General features: G+C 35.4%; 1 protein-coding gene across 7 annotated transcripts in view; it reads left to right on the top strand.

Annotated features, from left to right (window-relative positions):
• The window catches only part of spri (Src homology 2 domain-containing protein sprint), a 946,527-nt gene that overhangs the window by 902,118 nt on the left and 23,351 nt on the right, over positions 1 to 21,058 (top strand). Inside the window, exon 1 of one of the 7 annotated variants that reach the window (XM_081771982.1) lies at positions 14,914 to 15,213. The exons of 5 other annotated variants lie outside the window; for them this stretch is intronic. In XM_081771982.1, the coding sequence (XP_081628108.1) occupies positions 15,114 to 15,213 (100 nt within the window). In that variant the 5' untranslated portion in view covers positions 14,914 to 15,113. Of the gene's footprint in view, positions 1 to 14,913; positions 15,214 to 20,321; positions 20,344 to 21,058 lie in introns of those variants that run through there. One more of the 7 variants, XM_081771983.1, reaches the window with a different exon arrangement.

Raw genomic sequence — 21,058 nt, 5'->3', positions numbered from 1 at the left:
TTCAGTAAAAAAAAAAAAAAAAAAAAAAAAAAAAAAAAAAAAAAAAAAAAAAAAAGTTCTTGCTTGTAAAGTTGAATACGCCCATTGTTGTCTAGCAGCATTCAAAGGAGTTTATTTGATGTCACCGACACATACATCAGTGATAACTGGAAAAAGAAAGTGATAAAAATAAATAAAACGGTACTTGATATGTGAAAAATTAGAAATCGACTCCTTGTTACCTTGTATGGGATCATTTTAGATGATTTTCTAGATCAGTTAATTTGAGAACGTAGATGAGAAAAATTAGATTTTGACTATATACTGTTTATATATAAATGTTACTTATCTTACATGCATAAATTATTATGTGAATAAGTGGAAAATATTTAATAAGATCAATTAGAAACGTGCATAAGTTGTTTCCTTCGGTGCTCATCTTACTCATGTAAAATACAGGCGTATTCATTTAAAAAGAAAGTAATGAGGAATGAATATGTTAGACCAGTTATCCCCCAGAAAGAAATAAAAAAGTTCGAGGGAAGACTACAAAAGAAAGTGTATAGAAAGAAAATCAAATTAAACACACTAAATATAGTAATACTTGGATGAATGAATGTTCATTTAGGTAGTTGCAAATGGGTATAATTTTCATTAAATAGAGTGAAATGTCGGTTTTTAGCTGCGAGAAACTGATTTAGCTAGTCTTTTCTTCTGGAAAACTTATTTACGGAAAGCCTCAGGATTTTGATGAAATAGAGTGAATGTGTTGCTTATTGGTAGGAGGGTTTTATATACTGCAAGTTTTATCATTTAGCCTACACTCATCGAGCATAATTATGTTTCAGATATTAAGTATGTATGTGAGTAGAAATCAAGAATTTCTAGGGAAGAAATTTCGAACTTTAGAAAAGATAATTCTCGAAATTGTCATGTTGAAAAGCATACCACACAAAGAACAACAGAAATGTTTGAAACGTTCACGGCAGCTATTTATTTTTAATTGCTTGCAGATTGTAGATTAATCTATTGATATAGCTCCGTAAGTTTATCACGACAATATTCTTTTCTGAATTGGATATATTTATCATTTTTAGAACTATTAGTTTAAGTAGGAAAGTCTGTTGAGTAGTCTGTTATAATGTATGGAAAAATCTTGTTATGTACAATTATTTACATTTACGGCTAATGAGAATGAAGTCTTAGTTGTCGATTATGTTTAGTATATTGCGAAATTCTTTTGTTTCGTGCTCTTTTACTTAATTACTGGATTTTATACCTTTAACTGACTTGTCTGCTAAGAGAAGTTGTACGTGATGATTGGAATAACCCGAACTAACCGCATTAATATTGAAGTTTCAGTTGTCAGCCAATAGTAGTTGTCTAGGACATTTTTGTCTTGAAGTTAATTGAATTAACGTTTTGTAAGTTAAAGATTTTAACGATTGAGTAAAATACTTTGTCTCAATGCCATTTTTAAAGTTAATAACGTTTACATCTCCGCAAATAATAAATTAATAATAATAATTTTTTAAGATACCGGTTAGCAGAATTTAAACTGCCCGGGACAAAAATAATGATGTTGATTTGGTCACGTGTTTTGAACACAACACAATATTGATTAAACTCAGTTCTTGCTACTTTGTAAACTGTGTGAAGGTTTAGATTTGATAAATTTCAATAGTGTTTCTAAGTACTTCACCTCTGATTTTACATGAAATTCAAATGCCAACGTTATGGGTTTGAACTCGTACGCTAATAAGGATCTGCTGATATATAACTGGTTAGTTTTATAAATAGAAGCTCGTGTTTTGCATACCAGTGTTCACTGCAACGCAGAAAATGCAGCTTTTTGTTCCCTTGGGCCAACACTTCAATGAATTTGCATTTTATTTGTTAACGATTGATTATTTATAAACGACAGACAATGTAATATTTTTAGGTATGACTTTATTTACAATACGCCTTGAAGTGTATCCTCGAGATGGCATTTATATATGCCAGTAGTTACTTATTTTGCTTGATCATAACCAAAAAAAGAGAAACATGCTGCTCTACTTTCGCTTACTATTTTCTTCCTTCAATAAAACCTTTTCTGATTAAATTTTTGTTTGTAGTTAAATTATTTCTACACATATTGTTACTTGACACTTGACTTTTATCCAATGTACTTTTCTAGCCCAGACGTTATATATTCAGATTTGTAGACTTTATGATTTTCCTCATTAAACAAATCGCTATTTAGATGCTCGCTTTATCTATTCTAACACTTCTCATGATTTCATTTTATATTTCCTGGTTAGTTGTTTTAAAAGCTTCTGTAGATATCAATTATTACTCTAGGATTTCCAGTATACGACATATATATATATCTTTGTTTTTTTTTTTTTTACCGTATTGTTCATTTATTGATACGTAAATTCTTCCTAAAATTGTAACAGTAGACTCGCATTGTCATGTGTTTTACCTTTTGATGACAAACATTTAACAACTACTTCTAAACTTGATTCGCTTTTCAGAAAGCATTGAAAATATATTTACCCCCATGATTTTTTCCCAATATATTTCAGTTCATCTGTTAATTATATTGTTGTCTTTGCGAATTTACCTATTATAAATTTCTAAGTACCTTGTTTCCTCCTTGGGGGGCGCGGTGGCTCAGTGGTAGAGCGCTCACCTCTGGTGCTTGGGGTCCCGGGTTCGATCCCAGCCCCCGCCAAGTGAACTTTGTGGTGGACAAACACCGTGCTCGTGGGTTTTCTCGGGGTTCTCCCGTTTCCTCCCACTTTCTTCATTCCACCATTTCACTCATCTCTCATTATCATCGTCTCCTTTAGCCTAACCGGCATAACCGTGGGACGTAAAACTCAAAGATTTCATTTCATTTCATTTGTTTCCTCCTTTTCTACGTATGCATCAATATTAGCCTGCTCTAATATATTAAATATATTACACAAATTTATTTTCACTCCTGTTTCCGTCTTACACATCTTGTACTTTTTCCTGTATAGTTATTGATTCTCTTTTGATGCTTTGTTGCAAGTCTTGGTACGTAATTATGGTTGATTTTGTTAGGTACTTTGTCTCGATACGTGAGATTGATATTTAACAATAATTGGGTGGTGTTTAGTTGAATATCATATCTACCTTTAATGTTAAGTTGTTTTTCGGGACTTATATGTCCCTTTATTTTTTATTTAGCTATTTTTTAAATATATTTATCCCACTACGATTTATTTTACCATACTTATCAGCACATAGTATGTCATTTCTACTATTCCTTGCCGTCTTACTTTTGATTCTGTGATATAGTTCGTCACTTGAAGCGGAGAAGAATTTTCAGAATTCATCTCGAATGAAAGCTCATAGAACAGCAACACCCTATACTTCTGATACAATACGTACAATAAATATTGAACAGATTCCAGATGCGTAAATTTTCTCCAATTTCTATGCTGGAATAAGAATGTCTATCGTCTTCGCCTATCTTCTACAGAGAAGTCCTATCCGAATACTAACTGCACACAATTATACCCTTTGAATACCCGAAGAAGTTGCTAACTTTTATTACCCTTTTCACCGACATCATAATTATACTTCCTGCTACTTGTTAAAATGTTTACTATTCTTGATTCATGGGTCGTTCTTCACTCACTATCTGGATAACACTAAGGGAAGGTAGTGTCACCTATGCAGTGTTTCCTTGTGAGACATGAACTTTCTTTTCTTTCCGAAAATAACAATTGTTTTATACTTGCTTTTGTACAGTTATCAGAAATGTCCACTCAATATTGTTAATTTCCCATTTTTTTCGTAACTTACATGTTTACGTTTACATCAGAAACACGTCATATTCTTTACCAATTAAATTAAATCTCTATTTCTTCTACTATAACTGAAATATCGTCTGTATTTACAATTTATCGTGGTAGCGTAAAGTATAATGAAAATAGCTGCTTTGTTGTATTGTATACCTTAACCTTTAAGAACTAAATATTAAAATAATATAAATTATCTCGTGATGTTAGGTATATAATTTGCGTTTTCACTTAAGCATACGTCTACGAAAATATCAAATTAATTGAAAAGGAGCACTTTTTAATTTGATAACTATTTGATTTCACTCATGTTTAAATTTCTAATAATAGTAAGTTTACATTTCTGGTTTATGTCGTATTGTGAGAGAAAAATTTCATGACGCGTTTTCGTCTATTTTGGGAATATGAGACTATTGTCATAAGTGTCAGAGAGAGGTATAGTGATATAAATCTCACTGTTAGATGTAAACGTACCATTGCCGAAGTTATCCAAATATCCTCTCAACATACAAATTATGTTAGATAAAACCACTGTACAAAGACTTATATAAAACTAAGTTCCACTAATGTTGAATTGGCTTCCAAATTTTAAGTATTACACGTAAAAGATTATTATGAGTGTTACTGACTCACAAAACACACACATAAGCTAAATTCAGTCATAGCTTTTGCTTTCAAAATTAAAAATCGTAAAGAACTGTATAAAATTTTATAAGTAAATTTAAGCGACCTCTTTCGCGACTTGCGAGCAGAGGATGCAATGACTTTTTGTACGATTTCGTCCATGATTTTCTTTCTACGGTGTTGTTGAAAAGGTGGTATTTTTTTTCCACTCATTTTAGCTTGTTACTAGTACAAAATAGCAAAATGTATTCAATTTAATTTCTCAATGTGAATGTATTTATTATGCTTCTGATAGAATTGTGCAGACGGCAAGATTGTAAACTGATTTCATTGTCTGTAGCCGACCCCAGCCATATGACAATACTGTTAGAGATACTGCTTTTATGTGAAATCACGTGTATGTGCACAAGGTTTTTAAAGGAAAACATGAGATACGTTGAACCGTTGTCCAATTTGTGTCGAAGCCGTTGTGTACATACTTTTTAAGTCGTTTTGCATTGAATATGTGGAACTATTTAACATGGTATCAAACATTAACCCATCTAGATAGCTATTAACTCAATTGTCCCATATGAAAAAAAAAAAAAAAAACCTTTAAACATTAAGGAGTATTCAAAGAAACATTAACATTAATACTTTTTACAGTGTAGGGTTTTTGTTATCTACAGAATTTTTCGAGTGTCGGCCCAAATTACTTTGTGTGGGAATTTTTCTGAAGTTTCATTTCCAACTTAAGATCACAACAATGGTATACAATAAATAAATAAATGAGAAGTGGTCTGTATTTACTTCTTTTACTGCTCTTATATTCTGACAGCCGTGCAAACTAGTGCAGAAAACCACTCAAGTGTCTTTCCCAACACATTCTTCTCATAATAACATCAAGTAAACACAGCAACAAGGACTCTACAAAACAAATGCAGTAACTCATCAGATACGTAGTACCTAGTAGATTGGCTTAGCTTGTATGACACTTAAAGCTTGCCATAAAAGCTAGTCATTTGCGTGTTTGTTCTACACTTACAGGTTATCGATTTACTCTAGGTTTGCACATTTGTCACAACATTACAACAATTCGTATTTGTGTACGAGAGGGCAGATTGTAATTGTTCTCATGCGAATAAATAATTAATATTCTGAGATTTTAATGAAAACAATACCTACACATATTTAACTGCATTTATTTATTTATTTATTTATTTTTAACTCGAAGCTTGTTTCGTATGTTAGATTTGATTAAAATATCAGTTCAAAATGTTCCAAGTTCAGTCGCTAATCGTACATGTGTTACATAGTTGTTGTTTCACTTGAGAAGTGGTTCACCGTTTGTTTTTGAGATTAGAAATCTCTTTCCAATCGCCCGCTACAATTTGAGAAGGTCAGGGAAATAAAAGCTAATGCGCATTATTGTTTACTTCCGGAGAGGAAATGGCTGTGTATACATTTTCACGGTACTTTTCCACTAGAAACACTAAAGTTCATGTGACCTTTTGAAAAGTAAGGGATGCACTGACTTGAGTTGGTAATCACTTGCTGTGAGTCAGAATCCGTAATAATTAAATACAAAAGGGGTAATTTCCATTATATTTGCCCTATTGTACTGTGAACTATACAAAACAGATAACATGTTCTATTAGTAAGTTCAAAGCTTATTCCAGTGTTTTTATTTTTAATACGTGTTTTAAGAACTTCTTGCGTATCAGGGACACCGTGGCTCAGTGATAGAGTGATTACCTCTGGTTGCGTGGGGTCCCTGGTTTAATCTCCGGTCAAGCAAGTTTATAGTGGACAAGATAGTGTCCGTGGATTTTCTCGGTATATTCCCGTTTCCTCCCACTTTCTCATTCCACCAATTCTTCCATCATCATTCACTTGTCTTAATCATTTGTTCCCTTAGCCTGAAGGACACAATCGTGGGATGTTAAATTGAAATTTCATTCAGTCGTTCTTGCGTATCAATATATATGTAAGAGGAGAAATAAAGTCCGCTGTTCATTTCGGTAATGTATGAAAGCTTTTTGCTTCTCTGAAAGTGTACCCAGTATTAAATTATAGCTCTCTGCTAATACTTATCATATCAGGTTGTCAAAAAAGTATTAAGGTTTTGGAGGTCAAACTTCAGAATAAATTTATTGTGGTTTTAAAATAGCATTATGAAAAAGGTACCTTAAACATTAAGAAGTATTCACCATTTGACTTTCTGCCATTTTGTAGACAACACCATAAACCCGTCGCTATCTAATTTCTGTGGTTTCTGGTCAAAAAATTGTGGCATTTTCTTTTGACGGGCCTCTTTTGAAACTAATTTAACATCATCCATGGAGTTTTACAGAGACTGAAACAAATTATAGTTTAACGGTGTCAGGACCTATCTATACGGTGGATGCATGGAAACCTCTCAGGCAAGTTCTCAATTTCTAATGGGTCTTTAAAGATGTATGCGGTCTGTCGCTGTCAGCATGGTATACAACACTCTTCTGTAGTTCCAACCGTTTCTTTTGAATTGCTAGGTTCACTCGCGCTAATTGTGAATAGTAGAGGTCCGAGTCTATCATTCTGCCCGACAACAGCAGCTCGAGATATACGATGCCCTTCCAATCCCACCAAACGCACAGCATAATCTTCCTGGGTGTCAGGGTGAGGTTTGTCACAGACTATGGAGCTGCTCCTCGCTTCAACCACGACCTTTTTGACACATTGTTATCGTAGGTTCTCCAGTTCTCATCCCTTGTGATCAATTGCTTTGGAAGTGACTCGCGTTCGTTACGTTTCAGTAGAGATTCACAGATAGAAATTCGACCGAGTAAATGTTTTGTATCAGATCATGTAGTACTCAAACGTCAAGCTTCCTCATGTAACCAGCTCTCTCCAAATAATTTAACTCTGGCAATAGATGTTTAGGCTATTGACGATGTAATGACTGTTTACATGCCAGTCTTGCTTTACTTTTGCCAAAATTTCATCTTTTGCTGTGATTGGTTACGGACCTACGCAGCATTTGCACCTTTTATCGAAAGAAAATGTAAACTGTAGCACAGTTTGCGAAAAGTTCACTCATCTTCATGGCGCTGTACGTTACATCAGATTATAAGAATTCCAACACATCCACTTGTTTCCATTGTCACCTGTCGTATGACATTAGACCTTACTTACTGAGACTCATATACCCTAAGATTTGGAACACTAACGCAATCACGCACGCAAAAAGCTCATTACTTTTTAGTCTGCCTGATACATTTGTATTAAATTGTTAGGGAATACCAGTGGCGGCTCGTGAGAGAAGTCGCATTGGTAAAAATACAGTTTTATTGCTACAAACTAAGGTAATAAAATTTACCTAACATCTTAATTCTTTTACACGCGGATAATGACATTAGGTAAATTTTCTTCCTATGGTTTGTAACGATAAAATTGTAATTTTTACTGACGTGATTTCCGTCACGATCCGTCATTGAGAAATGCTGTTTTCAAGATTTTAAGTATAGTGCTTATGAAAGGCATATGTGATCCTTGTATTTGAAGAAAGAAAAATTTAAACATCAACTTGCATTTACTCTTACATTAATTTTTATTAAAATTACGATAGGATATAATAATTGTTACGTATGCCCACAGTACGAGCATAATTTAACGTTTTGTTAAGAGCGTTGTCCATTTTACCATCTATTACCAATGTACATAACGAATCTCTCATTATCTTAATAGATCTTAAACATTTCTACAATATTTGTTAAACATTCATAATCTTTTCGACCAGGTTAAAACGGACTCTTAACATGTTCAGTGTGTACTGTCTGAAGCACAATAAGGCTCCTACGTTCAGGAATTAATTATCTGCAGTAGTACTGGGAAAAATAAAAAATAAAATGGGTTCCTTTAAAAGAATGAAAACTGTTGATATTTCTAGAGAAAGTTCTGGCAACATCTTTACGTTAGAAAGGGGAAAAAATATTGTTTATAAGCTAGAATAGTGTATTCATTTGTTCCCCTTTCAGTTCTCACCTCGTGTCAACAACACACTGCTACAATCAGGTGAAACTGGAACAAACAGGATTTCTTTCTTTTCTTACTACATATGTGCAATCCAGTTGTTGCGTATCATCTTATGCACACAAGCATCATAAACATGGAAGAGAAGCAGACAGACATCAGTACAGATTGTTATTCAATGATCTCGATTTGAAACACGTGGCAATATAGTGTATTGGTATTTGAAATGTTGATAAACACACCTTCGTCTTTCGTCTCTCTCCCTCTTCCCCGTCCCGTAAAAGAAAACCAGTCCACAGAAAATTCTTGTATTTTGGCCTTTTTGATAAAAGCATGTCCACTGCGTGAATCACTGTTTAGTAATCTCTGAGACAACAATGTGGTTTGGACATGAGGTCAATTGTCCAATATTGTGTTTGGGTTTCCTCCTTTTCATTGGAACGACATCTCTGAAGTTTTGCGTCGTAAAATTTAAAATGCTTTTTCCTCTCTCGGACAATTATCGCGATCAACAATAAATCGAAGAAATAGGAAATAAAAAGAATTCGCGCTCATGCCAATGGTAAAAGTACCCGCGCTTGAATAAATGTCTAATTTTGCTTTCTATAGTAATTAGAAGACGGGGAATCCAATGGTATGATTGTTAAACATATACATCCACTTTCGATAACTTCTGTAGGCTATACTTCATCAGACTTTACTGACGTTCTTTTTTCCAGGTTTAGAATGTTGGTTTATTGGATGAGGTTGAAATTCATCAAGAACAAGGGAATAAAACGGTCAGTAAAATCAACCCTAATTTACCTGAATTTTGTACAATAACTATTGTGCGTGTAAAAGAACAATCGATTTTGATGTAGTACCGTATGGCGTATATTTTGTTCAACAAGTCTTTCTAGTTATCCGCATTACTTGAAGTTGAAATCATCGAAGAATGTTTGGCTAAAAGAAATAATTTAACCCTCAGTTTGGAAATCGATTATATATACGAGGGTTATCCAGAAAGTCACGTTTCGGTGGAGTACCGGTAGGAGCGGGGCGAGCACAGCAATTCTGTGCAGGGAATTCCGGCCGTTCAGTGCGCATCCTGCTGTGGATATGTAAGGTTCGTGTTGCTTCTACTCTGTTTGTAATGCATTGTTAATGTGAGTGCTCCGATTGAAAATACCACCAGTTCTGAAGTGAGTTCGGTCATACAATGTTTGGCGATGAACACTAAACGATGGACAATTCATCGACAACAGTGTGAAGTTTACGGTAAAGATGTGATTAGTAAAAGTGGAGTGAGGCGTTAGTCCCTCATCTTTAAAGATGACCACAAAATGTTCATGATAAAGGCCGAAGTGAGCGACTGAGCCTTGCGACAGATGAACTGGTCACAAAAATCAGTGATAAGATTCATGAAAATTGCCGGTTTACGATAACAGAGCTCTCGTTTACGTTCTTGCAAATTTCACGATGCTTATTACATGAAGATGCCGAAAAGTTCGGCTAGTATAACTTTTGTGGAAGTTGAGTTACGAAAATTTTGAAAGAGGAAGACAAAGCTCAGCAGATGATAGCCGTTTTGAAATCGTTTGAGGTCTGTAGCAAAGATCGTGATTTCTTTGTTGATAGTAACGTTATTGTTGATGAGATTTGGGTTAACAACGTTGTGAAACAAAAAGATATTCCATGGATTGAGGAAACACTAATTCACCAAATAATAATAATAATAATAATAATAATAATAATAAATATACATAACATGTCTGCAAGAAAACTTATGGAATGGGTACTGTTCTGGGATAGAAAATTTGTACTGCTAATCGACTTTTTGAAACGCGGTGCAGCAATTACTACTGAAAAATGTGTAACATTACACAAGTTGCAAAGAGCAATTCAAAACAAACAGCGAGGAAAACTGAGCAAAAATCCTGGTATTCCATGACAACACCCGTCCACACTCACTCAAGCGGACTCTGGAAGTCTTACAGGGCTTTCATTTGGAGGTTTTTGACCTTCCGCTATATAGCTCCACTACCACTTGCTTCTCCACATGAAAGCTGGCAACGCAGTGCTTTGATGACATAGACCTTCAGGCAGGCGTGCAGGAATGGTTGAAGTAACAAGAGACAACTCTATGGCAGCGGATTTTGTAAACTCGTTTGTCGCTGTGATAAGTACCTGAACCTGTACTGCGACTAAGCGGAAAAGTAGTGTAAGAATGTCGCTTCAAAACGTATATATGAAAAAAATACCTACTTTATCTGGTCTTTATTATTATTATTTTAAAACGTGAGTTACTTTCTGGAAAGCCGTCGTGCAGTGCGTTTGAGAGGTAATTGTTCATATGCAGTGTACTAATAGAACAGTACGTAAGAACGTCTTACCCCATGAACATGTAGACTGTCTGCATGTGTTTATTCCTGTTCTCGAAGACAGTTACAAGTTGTTCATCTGGAATGATAACAAGTATCAGTTCAAACGTTCTAGAACATATAGAGGTTTCCTCGATAACCCAGAATTAAAAATCTGGTGAGTTTAAGTCCATGCGGAGAGGTGGCCACAAATTCTTAAAATTGATTCAACTACGCATGGAATTCTTGCGATTACGTAGCATAGTAACTTATATCTTGCATTTTTTTTTTTTTTTAAGTACTGCCATTTCGTTCATAATCCTGTACCGATCCAGCCTTCATAAATATTTCGATTAGCGTTCTTATACTTAAGAACCGATGTACGTGGAAATTTAACATTAAACTGATCTTTCTCTGTATGTACATACAACGCTTACGCTGTTTTCAAGTTAACACCGTTCTGTGTCCATACGGAAAGACGCATTGTCTAAATTGTTCAAGGGTTCAATTAAGTACACAATGACGAACACAGAAATAGACCTACCGGTACCTTATCGTCTCAAGATCATCCATATGACTGGGCTCGCAGAAGCAATCTGCACACAATATAGGATTACGAGCGTTTGCAGAAACTATTAGTTGTAGCGCACGGTATACAGCCCTTTAACATCTAATCGTCTTTATATAGGTTAATTTTCGAACGAACTGTATAATGTAAGAATATATACTATACAGCCGTGGAAATGGTTGATTTCTACCACTTTCAGGAAGATGAAAACTTATTCGTGTGACGCTGATCGCTTCTCGCTATCTGTTTAAAAGTTTTTGGTCTGATATCTGTCAATAAATAGATAGGCAAGCGGTGAGGCAAAAGTATAAAGATCACGTTGCCAATGTAACGGCAGAAACTATAGACAGCCTGGTCAATGATAAATTCGAGATAGGAATTACGTCCTCACATTCCATCTGAGGTCATTGTGGAATTGGAAGTGCCAGGCCTGGTCTTTTCAATAAACTCTCTAGTATTTCCTTTGGCCGCCCTCCCACATTCCATCAACTTTCTTTCCCTCTGTTACATCTGTTTGCCCTGATCTCCTCGTTCATTACTACCATAGCAGTAGTAGTTACGTCTTTTCTCATCTGCTTACTTGTCCAGAAATAATAATAATACTTGGTACAGTCCGCAGCAAAAAACCTGCAACATGAGCATTTAAGTTTATTGTGAAATGACGAAGTGTTTTGCTCCCAAATAAGTGTGCAGGAGAGGACGCCGAGGTTTCTCCTAGCGTGATTCGTGACATTTAGTCGTTATGTTGAGTCCCTGCGTTGTTAGGCGTAGTTTCACAATAAACTTACATGCTCATGTTGCAGGGTTTTTTTTTCTGCGGACTGTACAAACCAATATCCATATTGTTACAGTTATCTGTGAAGAAATAATTAAAAGTAGAATTTTCAAATTCACCTCACCTTACAATAACTTGGCGCCAGGGGCGGATCCAGGACCGACTTCTGGGGGGGGCGGTGGGTTGTCATACTGCTACTTTTAAGGGCTCCGAACTTTGGGATGGGGTTTATTTATATATAAAATAAGAAAGTTTCCTCTTCTGGGGGGCGATTGCCCCCGCCCCCTGGATCCGCCCCTGCTTGACGCGACATGTTTTTGTTTTCCTGGTAGCTCTTGCTTTACAAACCTGACAGGTTTACTTTCTCACGCTATGAATTTATATATGAAGCAATACTCAATTACATCTTATTTACATAGATATAAGCAAAACATTTTTGTAAACCATCCACTCCTTTTGTGCTAATTATTATCGAACAAATTACATTATTACTAAAGCTCAGTAGACAACATGTAATTATTTCTAATGATATATCTACTTTTCTCTTTGTAAAATCTGGTATTTCACAAGGGAGTGTCTTTGGTCTCTTACTTTTTCTCTTATTCATAGATGATCTTTCCAATTATGTTTAATTCGCATTTAACGATATATTCTTATTTGCAAACTTTTAAGAGAAATCTCCATATAACAAGATTCCATTGATTTTCAAAATGATCTCTCCTGACTTGGTATGAAGTTTGGCAGTGGAAGTTAAATCCAAATTAATGCGGCTGCACTAAAGCATTTAAACAGTAATTTTCTTTATGACCGCAAAAGATGCTGCATGCTCAACAAGAAGCTAGAATGTCAACTGTTTTGTAAGATTTAACGTTTTTTCTCTTTTTTTGTCGATTAAGGCTGCATGAGACTTGGATTTACATCTTAATATGAGATCTGAACCTAGTGTACTCCGTCCGGGATCGAACTTAAGCCTCGGAACAAAACTAAGAAAACTCACCACATAGTAATACAAGGGCCCTCTAGATGCTAGAAAGTATATGTAGATCCTGAAAATTAAGCGATTTAAGAAATATTAATCGTACGTTGTTTCATTGTTTGTCTTTATCTACTAAATAAATTATTAATACTATCTTATTAAGGCCTGCTATAGAAGATAAAGACTAAAACCTGCTGTGCGTTTTATATTGTTACGATTACAGTGCCACAATTTGCACCATTTCCTTTAAAACATGAACAATTTGATAATCGAAATCCTTAGGAAGTCAGATGTAGCATAGTACAATTATTGAGCTTAGCGACCAAAACTCATGTGCGGCCATCGCATCTCGCAAAAATCGGAGTCACGGAATTTCGCACGGTATTTGTGGACATATACCTTTTGAGAAAGCATTACCGACAGAACTTCTGTAAGGATTTTGCTTTATCTTAGACAAGTTTCATTTGTAATAATTTGTTGATCGGTAATTTTTAGTTGAACTATAACCCGCAGTGAGTGAGGCCTAAATAAATTAGTACGGGTGTATTCTTTGTATAGTTTTGCACAGGGGCGGATCCAGGGGGCAATCCCCCCTCCCCCAGAAGAGGAAACTTTCTTATTTTATATGTAAATAAAAAACCATCCCAGAATTTGGAGGTCTTAAAAGTAGTTCTAAGTAGCAGTGTTACAACCCACTTCCCCCCCCCCCGAAGTCCGTCTTGGATCCGCCCCTGGCTTTTGCATTAATACTCGGTTTTCGATCAACTGGATCTTAAACAGTTTTTAACGATGAAGTCAGAAGCTCGTTAAAAAACTATTTAGCTGGGTGAGCGTTCAAATTTGTTCTTCTGTCGAATGCTATTTATTTGGTTTGGTTTGATTTGCTTGATTGAAGTTGTTATGCGTCACTTTTCAGCACCGAGGCTATATAAGACGTGAATCTACAGTTTAAGATGGAATCCTAGCCCCCGTGATGTGTTCAGATTTGAAGGGTTTCCTATCGAAAATCGAACCCAGGATCCCTTACACCAAAGGCGCGCGCCCTGGCCACTAGAACCGGCGAGGAGGGTTAAGTTTGAGTTTAATGTCCCTCGCCAGGAATCAATCTCGCACCGAGGGCCTATATCCTACGCAAACTATTGAGCCATGAACAAGCGTCCTCAAAAATGCACCATCAGTAGCTCAGAAAGTGGAGAAAGTTCATGAAACTACTTTTTGTGCTCATAGTGAAGCATAAACGTTAAGTCCTATGCACAAACTATTATTGTTAGTCACCGAAATACTAATCGGCCTTGTCATTGGTAATGTCGATAACTGAGATCTGTGTAGAGGATATTAGAAAATTGCAAATTGTAGCCTATATTGCACACCCATTGGTAGTAAGCACGCCCAGATTAATTTCGCATTTGAAATGCATCTACTTCATTCATGGCAATTGTTTACACAGCATGCCTGAAAGCAATAATAACGTAGTAAGTGCGTATAACAGTAAATAGAAGTTCTTTGTAAGATGGTATGTATACGTATACGTATATACTACAATGCATCCATACGTGTGTTTACAGAATTTCAGTTTACAGATTGTATTGATGTCTTCCGGTGGTGGTTTTGTTTTGTACCTCATTACATCGCACTGTTCTTTGTATTGCTAGTAAACAGTCAGTGTACCCAATGACTCATTGTTTGTGACATATGACAACGTCGCAAAAAACTTGTCAGTAATTCCAGCATACGGTATGTCTATCTTTCCCCCCTTCCTCCCCTCCTCGCCGTTTTTCTCCTACTATAGAGTTCAGTGTGTTTGTATGGATTATTTTTGTCTTACCTTTATCTGATAGCAGAGCTCATAAGATCTCTTTCAGCTGGTCAGTTAAACAAGATTGACTCGACGCTCCGAAGGACAACAGTTCTCGGTTGCCTCTGCTCGTGTGCAGACATACGTCTCGTCGAAGTACAGTGTATAGTTTGTTTTTAGCACTTTGCGATAGAAAATTTAGAGAGGCAAATTACATTTAGAAACACTATTATCACCTACATAGTTCACATGGGCCGAGTGAAGCTTTGGTTCCTTCGGATAGCCAAGTGGATAAGGCATGCAGCGAAAGCGATTGGGAAGTTCTTGGCGAGGTTGATCTCAAGGCATCGTAAGCGATTTTTACTTTTTTTTAAAAAAAAAAAAAAAAAGAATATGTTTCTAATTTGTCATTTTCTGTTCTTTCACCTATATAAATAAACAATAGTAAAGATAGGATCAAGGGTGTAGTGGAGCAGGAGCGACAATCCGACACAGCTCGTCACGGAGGAGTGACATCAACTTAAAACAGAAGTGATCAAAGTTACATTTTAAATGTTTGTTTAGAGGTAAACAAAATTAATTCATTAGACTACTTGCCTTTATTTTGTTCGTATCTACTAATCTGATTGCCTGGCCTCCTTCATTTTCCTTTCTGCTTCAGAAAGTCATTTAGGCCCTTTCCTTATCGAAAAGAAGAAAGAGCTTTCTTTCATAGTAAATTACCATAATAAATAAATAAATAAAATCGGAGTTAGAAAAATTATACTAGAGCTGTTTCTGTTACGTATTTGTTTCAGTATACAATATTAAAATAAACATTCATAATTTGATTTCAGTTTTGTGTTTATGCTTAAAATGTGTTTTTTGTGCTCTTATCTCGGTATTAAGTGCTCTGACAGATGAATTTGGCACTACATCCCTGGGTGTGATATACCAAATTTTAATACAAATATTATGGAAACTAAATACCATCTATGCAAAACAGTGATCTTATAATTAAAATATGGCTATTTCATTCGTATTCATATAATCGTTCAATAATAATAATAATATGCTAATATATCTAAATTTTAAGTACAGTAGTAATTTAATATGTAAACCATACAACATTTGAGGAATCTTTCAATTTAATACTGGTAGATTTTATCACCTTCATTAGTCGTAGTTATTCTCATCCTTATACATACCAGAAATGCCTATTAATACTTGACTACACTGTGTGTTGTATGCAGTGGCGGTTCTTGAGGGATGTCCCATTGATAAAAATTAAACCTTCTCCCCTACAAGCTAAGTGGAGAGCACTTACCGTACCTAATTTTCTAGTTCTTATATACAACAATGAGGATATTAGGTACATTTTCTTCCCTTAACTTGTACTAGCGATAAAAGTTCAATTTCACCGATTGGATTTCCTTCAAGAGCTGCCTCGTGTGTGGATGGATGTGGGTATGTGTATGTGTATGCATGAGTTATATTAATTTCAAATTGATGATAATTTCTCTGTGCAGTAAGTGTAGAATTTCAAGGTCAAATTTATAACTAGTGAGCGCAATCAGGCGTATACGCAGGATTTTATTTCGGGAGGGGTCCAAATTCAATTTGAGCGTAAATTATATTAAAATTTGTAAAATTTCCCGTGATATTAGACTAAGTTTACAGAAAAGTCGGGATTTCGGGTAGGAGGTTCGGAGCCCCCAGAACCTCCCCACCCTGCGTACATCCCTGAGCGCAACAGCTCTTATTGTTAGTCCAAAGTGCAAATTTGTTCCACTTGGGACAATACAATTTAAATTTGACAAGTCCGCTTAGATTATGTGAAGTATGTCTCTATTTATTTATGGAAAGTTGTCAATTGCGCATAGGCCTACTTTTCAAAGTCCAAGCTTGACTGTACCTGTGTCCAGAATCTAATTTCAGGGACGTTGTTGATATTAAAACGTAGGTAGATTAATAATTCAGGTGTTACGGGAAGGTTTTGTTCCTTTACGTATTTATTACTCTGAATATGGTCGTCGATTATGATTTTTAAAAAGTAGGGAATAAAATATTTTATCATACAGTACTTTGTTTCAAATTTAGGCTAGTGTGCTGCAAGCTAGATGCGGCTCTTTTTGTGTCACTTTGAAGCTTGAGTCATTTCATTTCACGGCGGAAAATTTGAAACCAATTCAGCATAATTTATAGTGTGACGTGTCTCAACTTTTTTGTCTTACTAGAATTTGCAGTTAAACATTCGTCGCATTACTTTATAATCGAGAACATAATTTAGACAAATACCTTCCGTTCTATTTTCAATTCAGCGTAAACGTTGTTGTGTAGTGGGTGCGCGAAATGTAAACTTTTGTTACAACGTAAGTGAACGGAAAGTTGAGGGCAAGTGAGTCATAGCTGCGGTGTCGCTTTGGTGATATGCATTACTCTTTACAAAGAAGAATAGCGAGAAATATTGCTCTAAATTAATGCGTAAAACCTAATTCTTAACATCGAAAGCAATCAATTCTGGCCGTAAACGTATACAAAACGTTAGTAGGATTATATATAAAATTCTGTGAATAACAAAATGTTCTAAGATAAACATGAAATCATAACAACAGGTAAACATTTAGCTATTAACCTCTGAGACTGTGTTGAAAGAGATAATTTTATTTTTGTGTCTATACTTTGCTCCGAGGAACACGTGGAGAAGAAAGGTGATGCTCGTCAATCGCTGTAATATTATGTCGTATTAAGCTTCCTTCTCAAAAATTTTGTCCGGCGCGACAGAATCAATATGTGAAGAAGAGGCTACACTGGGGGACTATTTGCTAAAGAACCTTCCCTGTACGAGAATAACATTCAATCGCAGTGTAATTTATCGATATTTATCCACGGAAGTATGCCTGCAAGAAACACATGTTAAGAAAAACTTGAACTGAATTCAAACCTTGCTTTTCAAATGATGTACTGAACTTAACTTTACTCTGGATGTCAGGGGCGGATCCAGAGGGGGGCGATCGCCCCCCCCCCCACAAGAGGAAACTCTTATTTTATATATAGATAAACCCATCCATAACAAGTTTGGAGCTCTTAAAAGTAGCAGTATTACCGCCGACCGCCCCCCCCCCCCAGAAGTCCGTCCTGGATCCGCCCCTGCTGGATGTACTATGTTTACGCTCGTAATAGGTTATTTTACTATACAGAATAGAGAGAGAGAGAGAGAAAGAAAAAAAAGAAAGGAAAAGTAATGATGCCTTTGATGCATTTCAACTGATGGAATAAGGGTTTGTTTCTATTTTTGTGTAGCGTTTGTACAATAAGTACAAAAGAATCTCCCGAAATCGCAATATTTAACTTTCTCAGTTAGTACTGCATAGCATCGATCTTTGAAGTAGATGATCCTAAGATCTTCTGCACATGAAATGAATGCTTCACTGTTTGCACAATATTTCACTCGTAGGTGAACAAGTTAACTATGTGAGAAATTAAGCTTAAAACCTTACAATTTGGACTAGCATGAAAGGTGTCTTCAATGAATATTAAGTGGTTGTAAAGTCCAATCTCCCTTCTTACAATTGTTTTCTGGGACTAAATGATGGGTAATATGTAAGGGATGTAGTAAGAAAAGTGGAAAATTCTCTCTCTCAAATTCTCTTGTAAATGCCACTATGCATAGTCGATATTATTTGTTTAATTACTTTTTTTTAATACACTTCCAGATACAAACTTCAAAGCTAAAAGGTAAAAATAAATAAAATAAAAGTGTGCTGTTAAATGGGCATTTCTAATTATAGCCACAATCCCAAAGTTCTTACACCATTATTTTGACCATTTACTGTAACATCACGTCATATGTTGTATTGACATATTCTAAATTTAAAAAAAAAAAAAAAGTATCACCTTTTGTGGATCGAATAGCATTACGGTTTGACAATAGAAAAATCAACAAATGCCACATCCTTTATAGTTAAATATACAATAAAATTAAATAATGAAAATGTGCGGGAAACGAACCTGCTCCTTCGGCTTATCGTGCTGGCGCACTAACCACACGTCACATAGTTTTTCCTAGATTACCAAAATAGAATAAACTCTGCTTAAGACAGTGAAGAGGATTCCACATTATTTTATTATAGGCAACCGACAATTCTTTATTATTGTGCAGGTTGCATAGAAGCTAGGATTGTTATATGTTGTATACAGGATAGGATATGGATATCCAACGTTAACGTCACCGTTACACATAAAGGTGTAAATGGACTGATTTCATTAACGAATTCGGCCTAGATAATTGCTCTGGCTGTCTATTGCAAAAAAAAAAAAAAAATCGCTAACATTCAAGAGTTATTTGTGGAGTAACGAACTGACGTACTAATAGTACAAGCTTCTACAAAATTCCATTGCATAACCTAGTAAGAAAGAAGTTACTTTGTAACGGTAGCATTGATTAGGATCATCCATCAAAACGTGAATCTTCTGTTGACCGTATTTTCTATTTCGAGAAGACCTATTAAATAAGACAAAACAAGAACATAAAGCTTTTTTTTTTTTCGTTTTGGAAGGGTTTTTTGATATCTGGCTAATCCGGAAAAGATTTCAGTCGCTTATCGTGATTAAATTTACAGACTACATCGTGTCGCGCTTCCTGGCTTCGTGAAGAATTCTCCAGATCAGTCATGCATGCTTCACCTACGTCATCGTTCAAATATCAAGGTCATTGGGATGTCCAGACAAGTAGATTTAATTTGTATGGTCAACTATGGTCTGATTTAGCTTATCACTAACCTTAGCGATTAGTGGCGTAGTGATTACTGCACTGGCACAGTAAACCAGAGATCCAGGTTTAATTCCAGTTTAGTTGCACATTTGAGCTAGTTGACAGTGAGACATCGCACATTTTGCACATTGCAATTAGTGTGGGAGCTTATATTAAAAATAAATAAATAAACGTTGCGATTATTGTACAGTCCCACTACCATGAGTCAACGTCTGAACACCTACTGGTGGTTGCTATCATTAAGATGGCTGCGTGAACTCTGTCCTTTGTGAACTACGAACCACTTTCATTCCCTTCCCTACAAACTTGTTGGCGAAGAGGAAGTAACTGAAAAGTTATTTCCCCTTTATATTATAGACATGCAATTTCTGCTTGATCACTTGCGAAACAGATAAATCGTAATAGTTACTTTATGATACGTTTCCGTATGTAGTACGTGCATACACCATCTCGTACATGTATGTATGTACACACGGATCTTTATTACGCAGAAAGAACAACATTGTGTTTTCATCTTGCTTTCTAATACCTGACTATTAATCTAAGGATGAATCATGCTCCGGTATGACGAGGTAGTTTTAAGTTTCTGAAAGAATGTTGCTCGCAGTTTTCTTTTGTGTTTTGTTGAATTCAGTATCACAGGTGTTTCTGTGTTTTGTGTATGTCGTTGCAGTTACAGAGGATTCCTTACAAATTATATCGACCAAGAAACACGCAAAATGTGCAGTAAGTAGGTAGAAGGAAGTGCAATTTTAATTGCATGTGAGAAATAGAATAATAACACAAAGACGCACAAAAGGCACGAACTTATGTCATAAATGTTCGATGATCTAATGTCAGACTTAATGACAATCGAATTCATTTAGTAGCTAGTGCATTTAGCTGTATAAAATTCTTGAATGAAGGACTAAGATAGAACGGCATGATATTCCCATCCGGTTTTTGTTGTTAATCGTTATATTCAAATACAAATCAAATTTACGTATATATACATATAATAACTTTCACAAATTTATTAAAAATCAAATGCAATTGCTATCAACTCATTCAAAAACAATAATAAATCTTTGAGTTTTATCCAATAATTTTCTAATCTTTCGAATAAGGCAATGAAGTCACATTATTATTGCTTTAATTATGTATATGTATGTACTTTGAAGTTTCATTTCTTTTCATCACACACAGGTTAAATCTTAAACATGAAATTCAAACTACGGGTACCTTTGTAGGAAATTGAATATTGAACAGTCAGTTACGTGAATGCCCATTTATTATTTAATTGCGAGTACTAACAAACTTTTAACTCATTTACACTACTGGAAGTAAATAACAATAAAATATGAAAGTAATTCTGGAAGAGAATTAGCGAAGACAGTACCCGGGACCTCTCGATTATGAAGCGAAGACTCGAATTGCTTGATATTACTGTTGTTATTGTGAA

Source organism: Thermobia domestica, chromosome 9, assembly GCF_964235325.1.
Source record: "Thermobia domestica chromosome 9, izTheDome1.hap1.1, whole genome shotgun sequence".
Lineage (NCBI taxonomy): Eukaryota > Metazoa > Arthropoda > Insecta > Zygentoma > Lepismatidae > Thermobia > Thermobia domestica.
The sequence above is the reverse complement of the archived record's forward strand: the minus strand, read 5'-3'. Positions and strand labels throughout refer to the sequence as shown.